This window comes from Mytilus californianus, unplaced genomic scaffold (genome assembly GCF_021869535.1).
Source record: "Mytilus californianus isolate M0D057914Y unplaced genomic scaffold, xbMytCali1.0.p SCAF_4, whole genome shotgun sequence".
NCBI lineage: Eukaryota > Metazoa > Mollusca > Bivalvia > Mytilida > Mytilidae > Mytilus > Mytilus californianus.
Genome location: NW_026262690.1, coordinates 20,168,133 through 20,190,421, shown reverse-complemented (window position 1 = coordinate 20,190,421; position 22,289 = coordinate 20,168,133). Strand labels below are relative to the sequence as shown.

At 30.8% G+C, this 22,289-nt stretch overlaps 1 protein-coding gene across 4 annotated transcripts in view; it reads left to right on the top strand.

Moving 5' to 3' along the window:
- LOC127737642 (fibronectin type-III domain-containing protein 3a-like) overlaps positions 1-22,289 on the top strand; it is a 115,766-nt gene that overhangs the window by 85,343 nt on the left and 8,134 nt on the right. For all 4 annotated transcript variants that reach the window (XM_052248497.1, XM_052248495.1, XM_052248498.1 and 1 more), the window contains 18 exons: positions 1,052-1,200; positions 3,982-4,041; positions 4,826-4,964; positions 6,010-6,063; positions 7,944-8,065; positions 9,228-9,387; positions 9,899-9,985; positions 10,673-10,811; positions 11,312-11,377; positions 12,667-12,779; positions 13,326-13,431; positions 15,192-15,364; positions 17,142-17,333; positions 17,789-17,863; positions 18,199-18,452; positions 18,884-19,084; positions 19,374-19,540; positions 20,433-20,557. In XM_052248497.1, the coding sequence (XP_052104457.1) occupies positions 1,052-1,200; positions 3,982-4,041; positions 4,826-4,964; positions 6,010-6,063; positions 7,944-8,065; positions 9,228-9,387; positions 9,899-9,985; positions 10,673-10,811; positions 11,312-11,377; positions 12,667-12,779; positions 13,326-13,431; positions 15,192-15,364; positions 17,142-17,333; positions 17,789-17,863; positions 18,199-18,452; positions 18,884-19,084; positions 19,374-19,540; positions 20,433-20,557 (2,382 nt within the window). The remainder of the gene's footprint in view (positions 1-1,051; positions 1,201-3,981; positions 4,042-4,825; positions 4,965-6,009; positions 6,064-7,943; positions 8,066-9,227; positions 9,388-9,898; positions 9,986-10,672; positions 10,812-11,311; positions 11,378-12,666; positions 12,780-13,325; positions 13,432-15,191; positions 15,365-17,141; positions 17,334-17,788; positions 17,864-18,198; positions 18,453-18,883; positions 19,085-19,373; positions 19,541-20,432; positions 20,558-22,289) is intronic.

The window sequence follows — 22,289 nt, the reverse complement described above, 5'->3', positions numbered from 1 at the left end:
CTTTCTCTAGCTTTTAGTTTGCCTCAACCAGATGTTATGAAACTGCTAATTACCACAAAACACTGATCAAGTTTGAATTTTGGTGGCATCACTTTTTCCGTTCAAGAGTTATGCCCCTTTACAAATGAAAAAATTGCTGAATTTTTCGTTCTGTTCTCTAACTTAAGTTTGCCTCAACCAAATCATATGAAACTTATACACAATGCTTATTACCACAAAACACAGATCAAGTTTGAAGTTTTAGTTGCGTCACTTTTACCATTCCAGAGTTATGCCCCTTTACAAATGGAAAAATTGCTGAATTTTTCGTTTCCGTTCTCTTAAGTTTGCCGTAACCAAATGTTATGAAACTTATACACAATGATTATTACCACAAAAACACAGATCAAGTTTGAATTTTGGTGGCCTCACTTTAACCGTTCTAGAGTTATGCTCCCTCACAAATGGAATAAATTGCTTCGCTGAGCGCAGCTGGATACGACCGCAGATGTCAAACCCTGAAAAGTTGGGGCCAAAATGGACACAATATTCACGCTTTATACAGGTCTGAATTTGGATTGTAACTAAATTTTTGACACATAATAGGTTTCTGACACAGAATAACTGTAGTCAAAGAACTTCAAATTGGTTATATGATTTGAATTTATAATCTATTTTTTGCTTTTGTGCAATACACTATGCTGTTGCGAATTGACCCCCCCCCCCCCAAAAAAAAATTTTACCCCGTTTTTTTGCTTTTGTGCAATACACTATGGTCAGTATCTCAATTCAAATTTCTAATGGAGTTTGCAACCATAATTACCCATTTAACTTAAGTTTGCCTCAACCAAATGTTATGAAACTATATACACAATGATTATTACCACAAAACTCATATCAAGTATGAATTTGCGTAGCGTCACTCTTACTGTTCTTGAGTTGTGTTCCTTTATAACTTTATATGCAAGCGGGGGCATCATCTGTGTCCCATGGACACATTCCCCATTTATTTTTTAATAAAACTTGATATTATGGGGAACAAAAACTAACAATTTGTTTTCATTCATTTTAGGTAAGTGAGGTGGAATCAAGAAGTGCCTTGATACAGTTGGCACCTCCAGAATATGACCAAAGTGAATTCGAGATTGACCCTGGAGAATTTCGTTACGAGTTGTTACTATCAGATAAAGGCAAAGAAGGAAAATATAAATTAGTGTATAGGTAAGATTTATCCCATTTAAGAAAATATTAGTTTTATCTTTCATGTTCAAAATGGTGATTTGGATAATCAACCTTAACTATCAGTATATATTTTTGTTTTTGTCAACATTGTCTGAGTTCCTGTTGCAAAAATTTGGCAGTGTTATCAGAGGTTGCAAGATTTCCTCTTTATTTTTCTGTCATTATATCTATGGTAAAATATGTACACAGGCTTAACAAATTGGACGATGGGTTACTTTATGATGCTTATGTTTGTAATAAAATTTTAGATGCAGGAAACATTAATTGTTGGTATTCATCTATGAGATATGTCCTTCAATCACTTGATATACAAAATTTGAATACAAAGCTCAATAGATTAATTAAATTTGTAAAATGTAAACTTTGTAACAGTTTCAAACATTTTGGGGGGTCAAAAGATCTGATACCTTATCACAAGGTAATAGTAAATTAGAAAATTATTTCAACCTCAAGACTGACTTCGTAAAGGAGGCTTATTTATCAATTAAAGATTTTAATATAAGAAGAGCTATATGTAAATTGAGAATAAGTGCACATGATCTTAAAATTGAGAAAGATAGGTATAGTAAAAAATACATAGAGAGAAGTCAGCGTCTATGTCATCACTGCCTATCACATGGATCAAATTCTATTGAAGATGAGACCCATTTCACAGTAAGTTGTCCTTTATATAACGAACAGAGAAAATTATTATGGGATAAAGTAAACAGTTTTTGTAATAATTTTAAAGAATTACCCAAGGATAAAAAATATTTCTGGCTGTTCACAAATGAGCATTTACCAACTCTTATGTGCCTAGGCAATTATATAATTAAGTGTTTAGAAATAAGATCCAGGTGGATACAAAATATATAAAATTATTATGCAATTATTGTTAATGTTATGTAAGACACATGATGTGTTAGGCTCTGATCCTGTCCAATATATGATAGTATTATATTAGTTTTTCTTTTTTCCAATCATATTGTGCTTAATATTGTTGTAAATGATGCCCTTTATGGGTTCTTGATTAGATTAATAAAATTCTTATCTTATCTTATCTTATCTGTTGCTGTTATGACAAGTTATTCTAAATCTTCTGGTGCAAGAAGCTTCAATGCTGGTTTTCATCAGGGTTATTCAATTCTTAAGTTTTCAAATATGTTGTGTTTCTTGTCTGACTGTACTTTGTTTATTTTTTGCCTTGTTTATATATTTTCAATTGCTTAGTTACCTAAATAACAGGTTCTTGATAACCCACTAACATTTTTTGGGAACGGTATGTTTATATTAGTGAACATATTCCTAAATATCAAATTATATGTCCAAATATATTATGAGTCAAATATGTGCTTTACTTTGTTACTTAAAGTTACTATCATTGATTGTTGAAGTTTCTACCATGATAACTATTTATTTTAAAGTCTATTTGCTATTTAAAAAGTGATATTTCCACCTAAACCTAAGATGCTTGGTATAATGTAAACATAAATGTAGTCTAGCCAGCTTGTTTTGAATATTGAGATGATTTAATGTATGTTACTCTCATCAGTTTAATCCAGTGGTTGTTTATTTAGAGAGATTGAAAAAATGGTTTGTGCACCAAAAATTCAACAAAACCTAAGGAGTTCAATCTATAGAAAAAATTAAAAGACATGTCTACCAATATAACTGGTGCATTCACATAAGTTGTCACTGAATTATTATGGAAAGATACTATTTTATTTGATATTCCTTAAATAACCAGTACCGGTACATATCAGTTTATTGACAGCTATGATCACTTTTAATGTGACTCATGTGCACTTCCTTACATTTGTCATGTCTATGATTTTGAACCCCTACAGTTTCCCAGTCACTTTAATAAGTAGGTTTAACTTGTTTATACAAGGTCTTCTCATTCCCATTACATTTACTACAGATCAGACCTTTGAGAGATAATTACATAACAAAAATAACTTATTTTCTTTGCACAATAGAGGACTATTGTAGTACAAAGCCATTAAATAGGTTAACTTTAAAATTCCAAAATAATTAAAGTTTAAACGTGAATCTGTTTAATGCATTTCAAAACTATGACATAATCGGATATTTAATTTGGATTTTGTGAATGAAACATTTTAAGCTAGGCCAATATGGTTGTCTCATTTACAAGGACATCAAGTAAATATCTCCTATTTTAAAAAGTGAATTGAAATTAACATCATAAACAGTTTTGTAAGTGCAGAATGTTGATACTCTTTGTACAAAGCTTCATATTTCAGAAGGGTATGTTCCAAATCTGGTATACAGATGCATTTTGGTCTGAGGTTTCTGTCTGGCATCATTTGTCCTTGACTTCTTTTTTTATGGTCCAATAACTATTTAAAAAATCTGTATATTTTTTTTTATCATTAAATTTTTCAGTTTTTATTAGTAATAGGACAACTATATTTGATTGATATATTGATTCATTGCAAGGTATACATTTCCATCAGACAGTGTTCATTTGACCTTGAACTCATTTCATGTTTCAGTGATCTACATAAAGTTTACATTATAAGGTTCATTTCTCAGGTACTATTATTGATAGGTCAACTATACTGGGTATATAGAATGATTTTAAGGTGAACTTGTCTGTCTTGTAGGGTTCATCTGACCTTGACCTCATTTTCATGGTTCATTTGTCAATCTTGAGATTTTGTGATTATGTCGAAGCTGGAGTACCTGAATAGAACAACCTACCTTATAATATATGATATCATAATAGGCAATATAATATATTCTTAAATTTGTTTTCAGTGGTGATGCCACAGAAATAACATTAAAAGATTTAAAACCTGCAACAGATTACTTCCTAAGGTATTTACCTGTATATATCTTCACTGTGATCTCAATGATTACATTTAATAAATCGAAAACTTTTATATGATATTCTTCCAAATTTAATGCAAAAGGCTCATACTAGCAAAAAGTGAATGAATACATTTATTTGGTATTTGATGAAAAAAGAGAAGGTGGGATATGGGGTATTGGGTCAATGATCAAATCAGGAATTATGGGGAAAATCATAAATTAGAATTTTTGTTGAATTATAGTTCTCAGTATCTAAAGTGATGAGATGTTTAGTTAGATACTCAGTTAAACAGAATCTGTGAAACTTGACTTGAATTTTAATTGAGGTTGCCCAGTGTACATATAGGACTTTCTTGAAACTCATTTCAAAGCCCTAATGTAATTTTAAAATGATATTGAATAAATTATTTACCCTGTTGGTAAGCATACTGGTAGAAATACTGGTTCGCAGCTGAGCAGAGCAATGGGAGAAGTGAATTGAAATCAATGTATTACTTTAGTTAACAAACATTTCTAGCTTTATAATCCAGTTTGATTACAAGCATGTTTGAAGGCAAAAGACCAATAATAATTTCTATATTTATATAAATTAAATATTATCTTTAAATCAACATGCATTAATCATTGACTCTTCATTGAGCTTCATTGCTGCAAAGTAGTTCTACTTCATGGCAAGGGAAATAACCTGCTCCAATTTGTAATTTTAGAATAAAAGTCATGATTCTGGAAAGGGCTATAAACAAACTAACTTTAAAAGCATATTTAATCCTGTAATATATATTTTTTACAGAGTGTGTACTTCACTGGAAGATTTAAAGGGTAAACCTACAAAAGCTGTCCAGTTTACAACGGGCACCTGTGAACCTGATGCTCCCGTACCTCCTAAATTGTCCTCGAAAACTAAAACTTCAATCACACTCAAATGGAATGTAAGTTTGTGACTAGTATCTCAAAAATTATTATAGAAATGAAGAAACTGTAAGCAGGAAAATCATCAGCAAAACAAAATGTATTTAAACCTTTTCCTTAAATGTTGATTTCTTTTCACTGTGTTCTTTTTCAATTTATAATTATTTATTGATAGATACAATATTTTTTCATTTGAGATTAGATTAGAGTAATGGAACATTTATGCAATGTATCAAAAATAGCCTAAATAAAGATAGAGTTTGTCTGACTTTTTAATCAAAGGGAGATAATGTATTTATAACATGTACATGGTACATTAATATTTTATAGGAAAGCTAGATTTGAAATGTAATATAATAGATCTGACTCATACAGGCCTTTGACTGTGTAATGCTTTGTAATGTTCCCTTTCTGTCAATATTGAGGTTTTTATTTTCATTATTTCAAATGTTCAAATTTCCATAAAGAAATTTGAGGTATGAAAAATGAGGAAAGAAAAAATAAACTTATTATTACAAGTAGAAATGATATTATGTTCTTTATCAGATTTAACTGTTTGATGTGTTTAACCTTGCAGTCATTAATTTCTGGTATTTCCATCTGATTCAGCAAAAAATTAATCAAATTTGACTGTTCTGTGGTTTTCAATGTTCTAAATGCCACCATCAATATCAATAAAGAAACCACAAAAAGTTCAAAATTATCATTGAAATCGTGAAGATTTTTTTCACTTTATCTGAAAATGAGAAGTCCAGAGAAAAGATGATATTATTTGTCTTTATAATTGGTTCAGAGTAGCAGGTTGGTAAACTGATAGGTATCATTGATGGGGGTCCTAGATTGGCAGCGTGCCAGTTTCTTGTAATTTTCTTTTCTTATGATGCAGACATACTCTTGAAAATGGTAGCCCTGGTAAAATAGTCATGTTTTTAGTCACTTTATTGCATTGAACTTTTGTTTTATATGGTAGGGATTAGACTTGACAGAAAAAAAGATTTAGTATGTAACAGATTAGACAGTCATGGTTGTATAAGACATATTACATAAATTGTTTATTTATTTCAGGCAACCTGTGAGAATGGGTCAAAGGTTACTACTTATATGCTAGATTATGATAAGGTATGATATCAGTAGAACAATCAGGCTGCTTTAACACTATAGAATATAAGAACTTCTATTTCAATGCCTTTTTATCACTAGGGAATGCCCCTTTTTTAGTACTTCATAGTTGTTACATAACAGTTAATGGTTTTATCTTTAAAGGTTTTGTGACTAAATCCTTCATGTCAAAATAACAAAAAGAAAAATAAACTTATTCTATCATTCCTTTACCTGAAAATTGTCAAAATGCCTCCAGACAACCATATATGTCATTGAAGATTAAAAAAAAATGCAATAATGAAAATTAATATAGTAAACAAGCAATAAATAAAAGAGGATTAATTAGTTTTCAAGATGAAATAGAGATAAATAAAGAGAAAAAGCTATAGAGAATGTTGTAGTTTATTTACGTATTTCAACAAATGCAGCTGAAGGAGGAAATATTTTGATTAAGAATACCTTGGGGAATTCTTGACACTATATGGTTGGGTGCAGCTATTATACAATTATGATAGGGTTGCCAAGTTTTAGTGCAAACATAACTTAAAGGGATGGTTTTGGTAGATGGTGTTAATTTGTATTGTCAAATTTCACTTGCCCTTGTTCACTAAAATTTTTATTTCTGTAGACTTAGCTATATATAGATTAGACAGGTGAAATTAGATGTACAGTGGTTATAAATTATAAACAAAGTATGAGGAAGGCACATGCACAAACTTAATAATATTATAGCCAGTTAAAACTGCTGAAAAATCTTTACTTGATTAAGTATTTAACATAAGGACAATTGTCATGTATATCTTATTTTGTACCAAAAATTTACAAAAACTTCAGATGTTTTATGATTCTGGTTCAACATTTCAGATTGAAATAAGTAATTTTTTATTATTTAGCTCTGAGGAAAAAAGCAATTTATTTAATGTGTATAAATGTCAATGAATTTAATACTGAGAGTGAATGTGAAATAGGGTACAACTTGATAAGTGTGAGGCTGTCATGTTTTCATTATTCATCTTGTCATTCATCTTTAAATGATAGTGTCACTATTGAATCAAAATAAAGATGTTACTTAGTAATTTACCCTAGTAATTTACAGGGGTAATTGTATTGTTTGAAATTAATAAAGAGTAATGTAACACTCAAACTGTCAAACTTGACTCTTTTTAATGTTAAACCAATTATAGGAATTTAATCAAATCATCCTAAAAAGCGTGGGATAAAAGTGCATATATGCAGCTGATTTTATTTCAGATTTTTACACATTTAGTGAATTTGTTTTGAATTAATTTTGATTTGAATCACATAAGACCTTTGCAAGTGACAATTAAACATTTCTACATGGATTTTGTGTATACATTATTGATAGGATGCTGCAGAAGTACACAGGCTTAAATTAAACTTTTAGTGGATTCCATACGATAACTTGAGAACACTTGAATCAATCCTTTTAAAGTTTTAAAATGTTGTATCTGATGACAAAAGGAGGTCAAGGTTTGTTTTTCCCTTTTGCTGTTCATGAGTTATGGCTCTATTGCTTTTACAAGGATACTAGTAAATGTAAGATAAACCCATTTTGTTGTCATTTAAATAGATGTAGTATGATTGCCAATGAGACAATTATCCACCAGAAACCAAATGATATGAATGTAAGCAACTATAGGCCACCTTACAGCCTTCAATAGTAAAACCCATACTGTAAAGAAAGCTATAAAATGCCTCAAAATGACAAAATGTAAAGCAATTCAAAGGAAAAAAAACAATGTGATGTTTTTTTTATCTATTTTTTTTTATAGGAAATTGGACTGGCAAGACATATGGGAAGTAGATTGTACTTCAAAATATTTTCTAGATTAGGATAATACCTATTTGTAGTGAAAACATTACATCTTGTATTGTAGGGTCTAGGAGATGGTTTTGTGGAGGCATATAATGGTTTACAGAGACAACACAGAGTGTCAAAGTTACAAGCTTCTACTAAATATATGTTTAGGGTAGCTGCAATAAATAATGTTGGGAAAAGGTTAGTATATATCATTTCTGAAATTTAATCTTGGATATTACCTATCAAGGATTACCATTTAACCTGCTGCAATCAGCTAAATTCAAGGTGTATTTTAAAGCTTTTTTTAAAATAAACTTTTTAAAATGTTAAAAGAAGTTGGATGTCTATGGACTTGATTTTTTGTCGAGCCTTCGACTTTTGTCGAAAAAGCGAGACATAGCGATCCTACATTCCGTCGGTGTCGTCGTCGTCGGCGGCGTCCACAAATATTCACTCTGTGGTTAAAGTTTTTGAAATTTTAATAACTTTCTTAAACTATCCTGGATTTCTACCAAACTTGGACAGAAGCTTGTTTATGATCATAAGATTATATTCAAAAGTAAATTTTGTAAAAAAAAAATTCCATTTTTTCCGTATTTTACTTATAAGTGGACTTAGTTTTTCTGCCAGTTAACATTACATTCACTCTGTGGTTAAAGTTTTTAAAATTTCAATAACTTTCTTAAACTATCCTAGGTTTCTACCAAACTTGGAAAGAAGCTTGTTTATGATCATAAGATAGTATCCAGAAGTAAATTTTGTAAAAAAAAAGTTCCATTTTTCCGTATTTTACTTATAAATGGACTTAGTTTTTCTGCCAGGAAACATTACATTCACTCTGTGGTTAAAGTTTTTGAAATTTCAATAACTTTCTTAAACTATCCTGGATTTATACCAAACTTGGAAAGAAGCTTGTTTATGATCATAAGATAGTATCTAGAAGGAAATTTTGATAAAATTTTGTTCCATTTTTTCTGTATTTTACTTATAAATGGACTTAGTTTTTCTTCCAGTCAACATTACATACATTCTGCAGTTTAAGTTTTTAAAACATTTATTAGATTCATAATTTATCCTGGATTTTTACCAAACTTGGACAGAAGCTACTTACAATCAAAACATAGTATAGAGGGGAATATTTTTATTAATTTTTTTCTTCATTTTTGTTGAGCCTGCGATTAACACCAAAAGTAGGCGAGACACTGGGTTCCGCGGAACCCTTACGAATTTTTTTATAAGAGAGGAGATACCTGAAATTGACAAATGACGTCAGGGTGATATGTAAAAAGGATGTTATCTTTCATTTATTTTTTACAACTTATAAATAATAACAATGAAAACTACAAAATTTATATTCCAGTCAATACAGTGATCCAGTGGCATTTTACACCAGCGGTAGTGTTCCTAACCAACCAGATCCACCCATGTTGTCAGAAGCTTTTGTTAATTCTCTTCTCATATCATGGATCAAAAGGCCAAATGAAGATTCATTCCTTTTACAGATGGAAGATGAATTAACGGTAAGATTTGACAAAGATGAGGGGAAAAAAACCCAGACAAAACAAATAATGATAGTAATTTTATGCTATAAAAATTAACTTATTTTGATGAAGTTAATAACTTCATTTGTCAGTGTTTTTTGTTTAAATTATTTCAATGTTTTTATTTATTTTGTGGCACCTTATATGGATCATTTATTTAGGTTTAAAAAGATTTGATGTAAATAAAAATTATCTTAATTTTACATCATTAACTCTGGTTAACCTGAAGACAACTCTCTCTATATATAGAACACTTAAGAGTTAAGTGGTACAACATCCGTAATAGGTACAATGTTTAAGGACAGTCATTGACCCATTTCAAGTACTAAATGCTACCCTATAGTGGTTACAATAATTTATGGATGAGAAATATTTATGTTTGTTATTTTGAGCCAGCAAGCACTTGTACTTGTCAATACATATGTGTTAAACAATGTTCTTTGTTTTAAATGTTCTATTCTGAGATTTTACTTTTCTGTGTTTCTTTCAGGGCCATGGTTTTATTCCAGTATATAATGGTACAAACTTATCTTATAAAATAAAAAATCTACGTAGAAATACAGATTATAAATATAGGGTAGGTAATTTTACAAACCAAAAATTGCAAATGCACCAAATTCATTGATTAGAAATAGTATTTTAGCCGTAACTTTATATTTTATGTGTATAAAAGTATTTTTTCTTTTTTTTCATTATCAGAGGATCAAAACTTTTGATTTATTTATTGATATTGTTTCCATGACGTTTAGTCTGTAGAATATGGTAAACATTTCTCATATGCCTTTATTTTGATAGTGTCATAAATTTATATAAATTCTTATGTTGGTTACTTCCATTAATCATGGGACACTTCATACAATACCATTAAACATGGGGCACTTCATACAATACCATTAAACATGGGGCACTTCATACAATACCATTAAACATGGGACACTTCATACAATACCATTAAACATGGGGCACTTCATACAATACCATTAAACATGGGACACTTCATACAATACCATTAAACATGGGGTCACTTCATACAATACCATTAAACATGGGGCACTTCATACAATACCATTAAACATGGGGCACTTCATACAATACCATTAAACATGGGGCACTTCATACAATACCATTAAACATGGGGCACTTCATACAATACCATTAAACATGGGACACTTCATACAACACCATTAAACATGGGGCACTTCATACAATACCATTAAACATGAGGCACTTTCATACAATAAAAATGGCAAATTTTTGTTTACAGCTAGCAGCAATAAATGATGAGGGCCAGAGTAAATGGAGTGAAGCTGTGTCTTACAAAACATTGCCTGATAGACCTTCAGCACCCCCTAAACCCCAAATTAAAGGCAAAATACATGCTCACAGTTTCAAAGTTGTGTGGGGTAAGTACACAATATTGTATAGATGACCGTGCTCATTCAAACAAACAAGTTAAATGAAAGGCAAAATATGTGGTGATAGGTCCATGGTACACTAATCATATACCTTTGTTTTTTGGAATTAAGGCAAAGTACATATTTTCATTATAAACATGAAAATGTTATTTTATGTTAGATTTCTACAATTGCAAATTGAAAAGAAAATACGGACAAAAAAAACCAACATAATGCGTCATTACATTTTATTAGAGTCACCAGAACACTTCAAGAACAGCTGATTTTGTTCAGTAAATCGTCAAACAGCAAATTTTTATACCATGTGAGTATGATCACCCCTTTCACATTAAAAAAACAACATTAAAACCTTTTAAGTATACTCCATTATAACCATGATTTTTATGTCATTGCCAGGATAAGAATATAAAATGTAAAGCTTAATGTTACAGTTTGGTCTTAAACCTTTCTTATTTTCTCTAATAATAATGAACGAATTTTTGTTTCAGAACCTCCTAAAGATAATGGTGGCTCAGAAATTACAAAATATATCGTAGAATTGAACGATGGAAAAGGTATGTAATTCTAACGATTATTTGATCTGTCCACAATGGTTCTAAGATAACATAGCATTAATAGAATATTAATCACTGCAAAGAAAAGATAGTTAAATTCAAACAGTTAGTGCAACTTGTCACATGTAAGTAGGAAAATGATTTGGTGTCAGTTACGGGAGTAATTAATAAAACAAGAAAAACTATGATTGACATAAATAAAATTTTAATGATAAAATTACAAAGAATTTAATTTAAAGTTATGTGTTTTTATATTTTGATGATGAATAAGACTATATTACAAATTACACACATTTTCTATTTATGTGAAATTTTAATTACTTTTAAAATGCTTATAAAAGGAGGAGGTAAAATGGATGTTATAATTTACAATTTAGTTTATGAAAATTGTATACTTTTAATGCATTCCTTCCCAATCTACCTTTTGCTCACTTTGACTCAATAATCTTATTTACATTTATGTTGTACTTTCGTAATCATTTTTATGTAAAAAAAAATGATAAAAAATGTCATTCCAAATCCCAATGATTTCAATTTTAATTTCCTGACATTTAATTTTTTGTTATAAAAAAAATGAAAAAGTCATATGCTGAAGAATTGACCATTACGTTTTGCCTTACCGAAATCAAGTGAACTTTCTATGATTAAGATGATTGTCTAGCAGACATAAATATTATGTGTATGGTATTTTCAAAGCTGGTAGGTGTAAGATGCAATCTATGATGCATTATCCATGAAAAAGTTGATTTCAAATCACATGAACAGTTTTTCATGAAATTTAAAATCTGTTCAAGGCTATTTGTTGCATTCTATATATATAAATATTCTTTATTTTGCTTTTGGATAAGCCTATTCAAAGTGATGTTTTGAATCTTTAAATTCTTAATGCATAAAAATTGTAGTTTTATCCTGCCTTTAATGTTGTGTAAATGTCTTTTTCTTTTCTTGTGATTGCAGTGAGTATCATCAACATGCTAATGTTGAATTTTCTGAATAGGTCAGTTTTAGAATACGTATTAGTGATACATCCTTTGTATTTGGTCTACAAATGCATACAGTTTTTAAGGCCCAATGCCTCTGTCTTGCTCAAGTGACTTAAAATTACACAGTTTAATGATTAAATTTTTGGGAAATTTCCGTTTTCTGCTGAATTGAGAAATATAACAGACATATTTACGGCAAATTTTACATTTCCCCAACAAGAAAAATTAATCATCATCTTTAGGCAACAAAAGTGATTTATTGATACTTTATTGTTATCTTATAGAATTTATGATTTGATGTTGCAGGTTATGAAATGTTGTACGAAGGTAGTGACCGAGAACATATCTGTGATCATCTTATTCCTGGACATACATACCAAGTACGAGTAGCTTGTTGTAGTGCGGGTGGACGCAGCGAGGTAAAGGATCAATTTGTTATTGGTCTTTCTTTTTTAATACTACTTAACTCAACACTGAATATTTTATTTATCAAATGAATAAAATGAAAGATATTAAATTGTTGGAGGAAATTTAAAATGGAGAATCAATTTTAAAAGGAATCTTATTATAAGAGCAAAATAAAGGCCTGAGTTGCAAAGAATACATAATGATAAAAAAATTTGAATTGTTGAATTTGACTGGAAATTGGCATTAAAAAGCCTGGATTTTCCCTTGTTTTGTTTTCATGATTTATCTTATCAAGTCACAAACAAATATTTGTTGTAAATGAGTAGTCTGAATTTGTTGTGAATTTTATATTTGATTATATATGTACATCCAAAGGGCTTGAAACACTCTACTACTGTGATTTTGTGTCCAAAAACATTCCTATTATTAAACAAAAACCTTGAAAATTCACTTTAGATCTGTTTGTAAACATTATTCTTTATCTCCAGTTGTTATGGTATATCAGATGCACACATAAATAGCCTGAAGCACATGATCACATGTTTTATTTGTTTCAGTTTTCAGATCCATGTATAACAACAACACAGGCAGTACCGCCAGGCCAGTGTCAAGCTCCGAAGTTACAAGGCAAACCTAAAGCTACGTCTCTACATCTGCGATGGAGTAAGTATGGTGACCCATTAGGTTAAAAGATGGTTAAACAATTAAGTCTCCAAAAAATAGTTGACCATTAGGATAGAAAGTATTTTGATCTAAAATAATATTTTTGTTAGACCCTTATCCATCATTCCGTCATTCTGTCATTCTGCAACAAACAGTTATACAGACTTTTTTTTCTAAACGCCTTCACATATTGAACTGATTTTTAGTATGTGAATCTACTATGATGAGTTACAGATCGAGTTTACGTTTGGTTCCCCTCCGCTGATTTTTGCTGAAATTACAGGCTTTGGACTTAAAATTCCATGAAAATAGCAGTTATACGGACTTTTTTTTTAAACGCCTTCACATATTGAACTGATTTTTAATATGTGAGTCTACTATGATGAGTTACAGATGGAGTTTGTGTTAGGTTCTGCTCTGCAGATTTTTGCCTAAATTACAGGCTTTGGACTTTGAAAATTTTGTGAAAATAAGTTTTATAGACATTCATTCTCAAATTTCCACTCCTGAAAATGGATTTAAGCTATTTTAGTGAGCAGGGCCATTCGTGTTATTCTGACACATCTAGTTTTATATCTTTTGAATTAATGACATACATCTAATGCATTGAATACAAATTTTCTTTTTTGATATCATGATTACATATTCCGAATCTGAATGGTGTACTGGAACATACTTTAATTTTTGTCTCGCCCTGATGGAGTAAAAAAGCGAGACATAGGTATGCTGTTTCCAGTGTAGGCGGCGTCAACAATGTATTAGTTTGTGATTAGGTCTAGTTTATGGTGAACCACTAGTGGTAGGTCAATGATATTTGGTATGCAGTTGTATAATCTGAAAAAAACAGTTTATAACAATTTTTTCTTTAGGAATTTACCACACATGCCAATTCTAAATAAGATTTCTAGATGTCATTAAAGTGATAAATGAACTATTATTGTGGTAGTATGAAGATGGGTTGTACTAACAAATAGTCATACCAAAAGTGTTTTTTGGTTTACATTGCTCTACCACTTCCCTATATATCTACCAAAAGTGTTTTTTGGTTTACATTGCTCTACCACTTCCCTATATATCTACATATTTTTGTTAAAAAGCCCTTTGACCTTCCTATGAGTATGTGCTTGTGGTAATCATCCTTTATAATTTTGAGGTTTACTTGACAAGGTCTTTCTTAACAGTTGGATATTTTTCATAATTATTTCAAAAAGATTTTATTACATAATACAACATTCATACTTATATCAAGAATAAAAGGAGTTGTGAGGGATATATCATTGGGACAGCAACCAATCAATAGATTTCATATGCAGAATATTTCAATGTAACAAGAATAGACAACTTTCAAATTTGTGCATTTTCCCATACATGTATACATTTCCCATGTCACAATGAAAACCGATTGTTCAATGACGTCATTTACGCCAATTAACATCAGGTCAACCGGTGTAACTCATTCATAAATACAACTATAGATAAGTTTGAAAATTCATTCCAAAATGAAAGACTTTCAATTTACATTTGATACTTTTTGGTTCCATATGAGAGTACTGTTGACCTTTTGATTGCCTTGAAAATTGTTTACTGGTTTACAATCTTTGCTGTAGTCTAGATCAGAAAGACTTTTATATCACCAGTGGATGGCTTAAAACAAAAAGAATCTATTTTTTCTGTAAAAACTAAAAAAAAGTTGTTTTGATAAATCAAATATACATCTTTCTTAGTATAGAAAAATATTTATGGTTTGATAATTTTTCTAGGTTACCCTGAATATGATGGTGGGGCCTCCATAACAGAATTTGCTGCCCAGTTGATCTCACCTGACAACACTAGTCGTGAGGTGTATAAAGGTCGTGACCTTGACTGTATAGTTGCTGGTCTGTCTCCAGGTCGACCATATCTCTTCCAAGTTCGAGCCATTAATCGGGTTGGGGTAAGTGGAAGCATATATATTATAAGAATTGTGATTGCACTTTTTATACGACCGCAAAAAATTTGCGGTCGTATATTGGTATCACGTCGTCGTCGTCTGAAGACACATTGGTTTCCGGACAATAACTTTTGTTTAAGTGTATGGATTTCTATGAAATTTTACCATAAGGTTTATGACCACAAAAGGAAGGTTGGGATTGATTTTGGGGGTTATGGTCTTAACAGTTTAGGAATTAGGGGCCAAAATGGGGCCCAAATAAGCATTTTTCTAGTTTCCAGACAATAACTTGTGAAATGGTGTATGGATCTCTCTGAAATTATACCACAAGTTACCATATCACAAAAGGATGGTAAGAATTTGCTTTGGGGGGTTATGGCTCAAACTGTTTAGGAATAAGGGACAAAAAAGGGGGAAAAACAAGGGTTTTCAGGTTAATTGACAATTACTTGAGTACAAAACATAATTTTAAAGCAGTGTAAGGGAGGTAATTCAAACACATATTGTCAAATTACCTCCCTTGCACTGCTTGTAAATTATTTATAAAGAAATGTATTGTCTTTAGGTGATTAGCTGTCAATTTATTGTTTAATAAAGGTAACTTAATATTAGCCATGATTATGTATGTGAAGGAATTTTATTTTTAGATATTACTATTTAATGTTGCTGATGGAGGCTTTTTAATTTTAGGCATGATTATGATGTCATTTTCTATTTTAAAAATTATTTAATTTTAGCCATGATTATGTATGTGAAGGAATTTTATTTTTAGATATTACTATTTAATGTTGCTGATGAAAGTGTTTTAATTTTAGGCATGATTATGATGTCATTTTCTATTTTAATACTTTTATGATGTATTTAAATGGGTTTTTATGGTTGCAAAGTCCTAGCTGTCAATTTATTTTTAGAAGTTACTTTTAAATGCTGATGAAGAAATTTTTATTTTTAGATATTACTATTAAAAGTTGCAGATGAAGGTTTTTTAATTTTAGCCATGACTATGATGTCATTTTCTATTTTAATACTTTTATGATGTATTTAAATGGGCTTTTATGGTTAAAAAAAAGCATTTTTCTAGTTTCCAGACAGTAACTTGTGATTAAGTGTATGGATCTCTCTAAAATTGTACTACAAGGTTACATACTACAAAGGAAAGACTGCAATTGAGTTTGATTGTTAATGCTAATAGGGGGATTCAAAAAGTTTGGGGGGAAGGGGAGGTTTCCAATTTTTTTTAAAAGGGTTCATATTTTTTTTCAAAATTTTCAAAATTTCAAATTTTTGAAAAGTTTCAAGAAGAAATCTTCAATTGCATAGTATTGCGCATTAGATTTGTAAGATCTTTGGCCACATTTATTTTGTGTCAGAAACCTATATTATGTCAAAAATTTGATCACAATCCAAATTCAGATAGTATCAAGCTTGAATATTGTGTCCAAATTTGCCCAAACTGTTCAGGGTTCGACCACTGCGGTCGTATTGGGCTGCGCTCAGCGAAGCATTTTATTTTACATGTCCTACTTCCATCAGCTAGTTTGTGAAGGAATTAACCAGAGCAATACTTTTAAGCCTGAGATGATTAAAGGTTTTTTGTTCATTTCAAGAAATTAGAAGGATCATATAACATATTATTTACCATCTTTAGAAACCAATGATTTGATTGAAATACGTGAGAAGTTAAGCTATTATTTAAATTTTATTTTAGGATAGTAAAATTGTATTGTATTTATGTGTATATATATACATATATATTGCATTGATAATATTTTCATTATAGGGAGGACCATGGTCTGAACCTTTAGAGGTTGTAAGTGGTGCAGGGGTTCCAGACCCACCTAAGGCCCCTATGGTTATATGTCGGTCTCCACACAGTGCAATGGTTAATTGGGAAGCCCCTGTCAATAATGGTGCTACAATAACAGAATATCGAGTGGAATGGCAACACAAGTCAGATCTAGATTTCATGCAGGTATTGTTTGTCTAAGAATTAAATTTATTTTAAAAAGGGAGGTAGATCTCTCTGGAGTTTTCCTGTAAAATTATAATCAATTCAATTTGAAATATTTTATTGATTAAACAACAAATGTTCATTTAAACAAATTAATTGCATAAAGGGTAAAGCACATATAAATCCTTTTCCATTCAAATCTAATACTATGTATACATTTCTGTTATAATTCATTGATCATTCATTATTACAGTGAGTCAGGGGAGGCAATCCCTCTTCTTTTAAGTTTTTAATTGTGTATATAAATGCTATAACAAATAGTTAATGGTGTATTTAGTGTTAACAATTTCTATTTTTTAAGTGACTGACAATAGTGGTGCTTCAGTTTAAAAGTGTTTCATATATTATATATCTAAAATAAAATGTATTTTTGATTTGTTTTATATTGATATGTGATGATTTGTTTATCGTTTTAGTTATATCTTGGTCCAAATCTGGGTCATGAAGTCAAAGGTCTGACTGCTGCTTCACTTTATAGTTTTAGAGTTCAGGTAAGCTATTATAATAATAGATTAGGTTCACAAATGGCAAAAAATTGCTTTATATTGAATAAATTGCATACTAACCATTAACTAGGCGTTCAAGTGTAAGTTAATTCTGCACTTAAATAAAGGATTAGAGCTTATTGAGTTAATGATCAGTGTTGTTTTACTTTCAGCTTAAACAGTAAAAAAGGAATGATATTTACTGTCTTATTTTTTTGTTGTTCTGTAGCTTTGATATTGAACAAATATGTAAGTTATGCCAATATTTTACTTTTTTTCATAAACTCATCTAACATTTTATATTTGTCATATGCTAAAGATGTCTTTTATTTATTATACAGGCAATCAACAGTGCTGGGGCAGGTCCCTTCAGTCCTGTAGCCACAACGGTCACGCCCCCATCTAGTCCTTCACCTGTAATACATATACGTTCTAGTGCTACTGCCACCACCATATATCTCACCTGGAAAGAACCAAACTGTAATGGTAGTGACATTATAGGATATAACCTTGACATTGGTGAGAAACAGCTGATATCAATTGGTGCCATTACAGAATATACCATTGAGGAGCTGGCTCCTGAAACTTCATATAAGTAAGTTGGGTATAATTATCTAAAAGCTTTTTGTCAATGAAAGGTGGTTTGTTTGCTTTCCCAGTACTGAGCTGAAGCTTTGTAAAAAATTGACACCTTCAGACAAAAACATAAATGGAGTTTAGGTCTGGTCATAGAGATTAATAATACATCTGTGTCCAACATTTTTAATTCTTGTATTAACTATATTTTGCATATAAAATAGTTTTAAGGGGTACAGGCTTGTCTGACCGGGTTCATCTGACCTCATTGTTATGGTTCATGTTTCCTGATATGTCAGTTTCTTTTATACTATAAGAAATAGATCAGTATTTGGCATTGGAAATGATTGTATTTCATTTTGCTATATTGTGAATGTCCAAGAATAAAATGATGAATGTCTTATATGAAACAGATATTTACATTATTTTCATTCTCTTTTTTTTTTACAGAATAAGAGTACAAGCTGTAAATGGAATCGGTGTAGGTGCTTTCAGTTCTCCTGTGAAGGTTACTACTCGACCTCTTCCTCCAAATCCTTCAAGATTAGAATGTGTATCATATGCACCTAACAGTCTCAAGTTAAAATGGGGTGATGGTCGTAACCTGGATCTACTCACTTACACCTTAGAGATGGAAAAAGAAGATGGAAAGTAAGAATTGCATTTTTTTTATACAGCTCTGAAATTGGCTTAATTCTTTTGTTTAAATTTATTAACGACATAGTGTCAAAGCCTGGCATTTTAGAAGCAGAAGTGATGTATGTATGCACTATCTTTATTGTTGTGAAAAGTACATTAGAAAAATTATTGAATAAGAATAACTTTTTGTATTTTGAATATAATGATTATTATAACTGAATATTCAACAAAATAAATGAATCTTTTTCTTGAACTCCCATTTGTATTATTGTTCCATTAAAGTAGTTTTTTTTTAATTTAGCTTCCAAATGGTATACCAAGGCACATCTAATTCCTACAAAATAAACAAATTACAAGAGATGACAAGTTATGACTTGCGTTTATTTGCCAGTAATGCTGCTGGTAGTGGACCATACTCAGAAGTGTATACATTTACAACATTAAAAGCACCACCACCTGCTCTCAAAGGTATTCCTCTTATTTCTACCAATTATTGTTATCTGGGGGGAAAGAAGTTTGTAAATTTTGAATTGATTTTAATGAAGTTTTCTTGCATAATGAGCTTCATGGGTATCAAACCACAGAATAAACCCTTTTTTTATGTTGTACACTTGTATCTGAAACGTTGACATTAGTTTTTGTTTCATTGTTCAAAAGTATTTGTGAATTGGTAATTGTAAATATATTCTTTATTGAAATTTACAAGAATTTATTAATATGAAGTAAATTGAATCTATGATTTTATAGTAGTTGTAAATTTTACCTTTTAGAACAAAGATGAAATGTTTTAAGAATTGTGCATCAAGGTTGATATCAATTAAATATTAGATTGTTTAATGTGTGTAAATTTTAAATAACTTGATTGTCACAATCAGGTATTTACTAGTGACAAACATCGACTGATTCACAAAAAAGGAACCATAAGAAGTTAACAGTCAGAGCAAGTGAGCTTGAAATATACTGCCAAACATAGGGATACTCTTGAAAAGAAATTCCCTTTAGGTGCATTTGTTATGCTATTTATAATTTCGTGTTGCTTACTGTTGACATAATACACAAGTTTGTCATACACAAGAATAGGAACATGGAAGGTAACATTGACGCATTACAGTGAAAATAAAGAAATCAAATATAGCAGAACAATTACACCATCAAACAAAGTGATTTGCAAATTTAACATTTAATAATGTTATGTAAAGGTAAATAATTCCACCTGTTAAATACAGAACAAAGGCAACAACGAACATCAGAATGAATCAAGTGTGGAATGAAGGACAAAGTGAAAAATATTAAAACAACCATGTAATTGATACAAATAAAAACCAGTTACAATATAACATATTAATGATGTTAATTTCAGCTCCCAAAGTACAGGATGTTCAGTTGCATAGCTGTTTTGTAGAATGGCAAGGATGTAAACCCGTGGGGTCCGATACCATATCATACATATTACAGTTATATTGTAGAGATCAAGACTTTAGACAGGTATATTAAACATACAGTTCTTAACTTCTATGTCATTTAGTCTCTGGTGGAGAGTTGTCTCATTGGCAATTATACCACATCTTTATTATTTATAAATACTAAGCAAAAAATGTGCCAGGTATATTACACATACAATATTTAGGAATACATATATCAGGAATATTACACATACAATACTAAGCAATACATATTGCTATGTATATTACACATACAATATTAAGGAATACAAATGTCAGGTATATAGCATACAATAATAAGCTATACATTTGCCAGGTATTGTCGAGCCTGCGACTTTTGTCGCAGAAAGCTCGACATAGGGATAGCGATCCGGCGGCGGCGGCGTTAGCTAACTTCTTAAAAGCTTTATATTTTAGAAGATGGAAGACCTGGATGCTTCATACTTTGTATATGGATGCCTCATGTTACGAAGTTTCCGTCAGTCACATGTCCAATGTCCTTGACCTCATTTTCATGGTTCAGTGACTACTTGAAAAAAAAGTTCAGATTTTTTGTAATGTTAAATTCTCTCTTATTATAAGTAATAGGATAACTATATTTGGTATGTGCGTACCTTGCAAGGTCCTCATGCCCGTCAGACAGTTTTCACTTGACCTCGACCTCATTTCATGGATCAGTGAACAAGGTTAAGTTTTCGTGGTCAAGTCCATATCTCAGATACTATAAGCAATAGGTCTAGTATATTCTGTGTATGGAAGGACTGTAAGGTGTACATGTCCAACTGGCAGGTGTCATCTGACCTTGACCTCATTTTCATGGTTCAGTGGTTATAGTTAAGTTTTTGTGTTTTGGTCTGTTTTTCTTATACTGTATGCAATAGGTCTACTATATTTGGTGTATGGAATGATTGTAAGGTGTACATGTCTAGCTGGCAGGTGTCATCTGACCTTGACCTCATTTTCATGGTTCAGTGGTCAAAGTTAAGTTTTTGAGTTTTGGTCTTTCTTTCTAATACTGCATGCAATAGGTCAGCTATATTTGGTGTATGGAATGATTGTAAGGTGTACATGTCTAGCTGGCAGGTGTCATCTTACCTTGACCTCATTTTCATGGTTCAGTGGTCAAAGTTAAGTTTTTGAGTTTTGGTCTTTTTTTCTAATACTATATGCAATAGTTCAACTATATTTGGTGTATGGAAATATTTTATGATCTATATGTCAGTCACGCAGGTTTTATTTGACCTTGACCTCATTTTCAAGGTTCATTGCTCAGTGTTAAGTTTTTGTGTTTTCGTCTGTTTTTCTTAAACTATAAGCAATAGGTCAACTATATTTGTTGTATGGAAGAATTGTTAGCTGTACATGCCTGCCTAGCATGGTTCATCTGACCTTGACCTCATTTTCATGGTTCATTGGTCAATGTTTAGTTTACTTGGTTAATGTTAAGTTTATGTGACAGTTGTAATAAAGCTTTATATTTAGGACTATCAACATAATATCAATGATTAGTAAAGAAGGCGAGACATTTCAGCGTGTGCACTCTTGTATAACATACAGTACTAAGTAATACATTTGGCGGGTATATTACACATACAATATTAAAGAATACATGTGCCAGGTAATTTACATATAAAATGCTAAGCAATACATATGTCTGGTATATTACACATACAATACCCATAAAAAAAAAGGATCAACTATATTACACATACTCAAAAGAGAGACGAAAGATACCAAAGAGACATTCAAACTCATAAGTAGAAAATAAACTAACA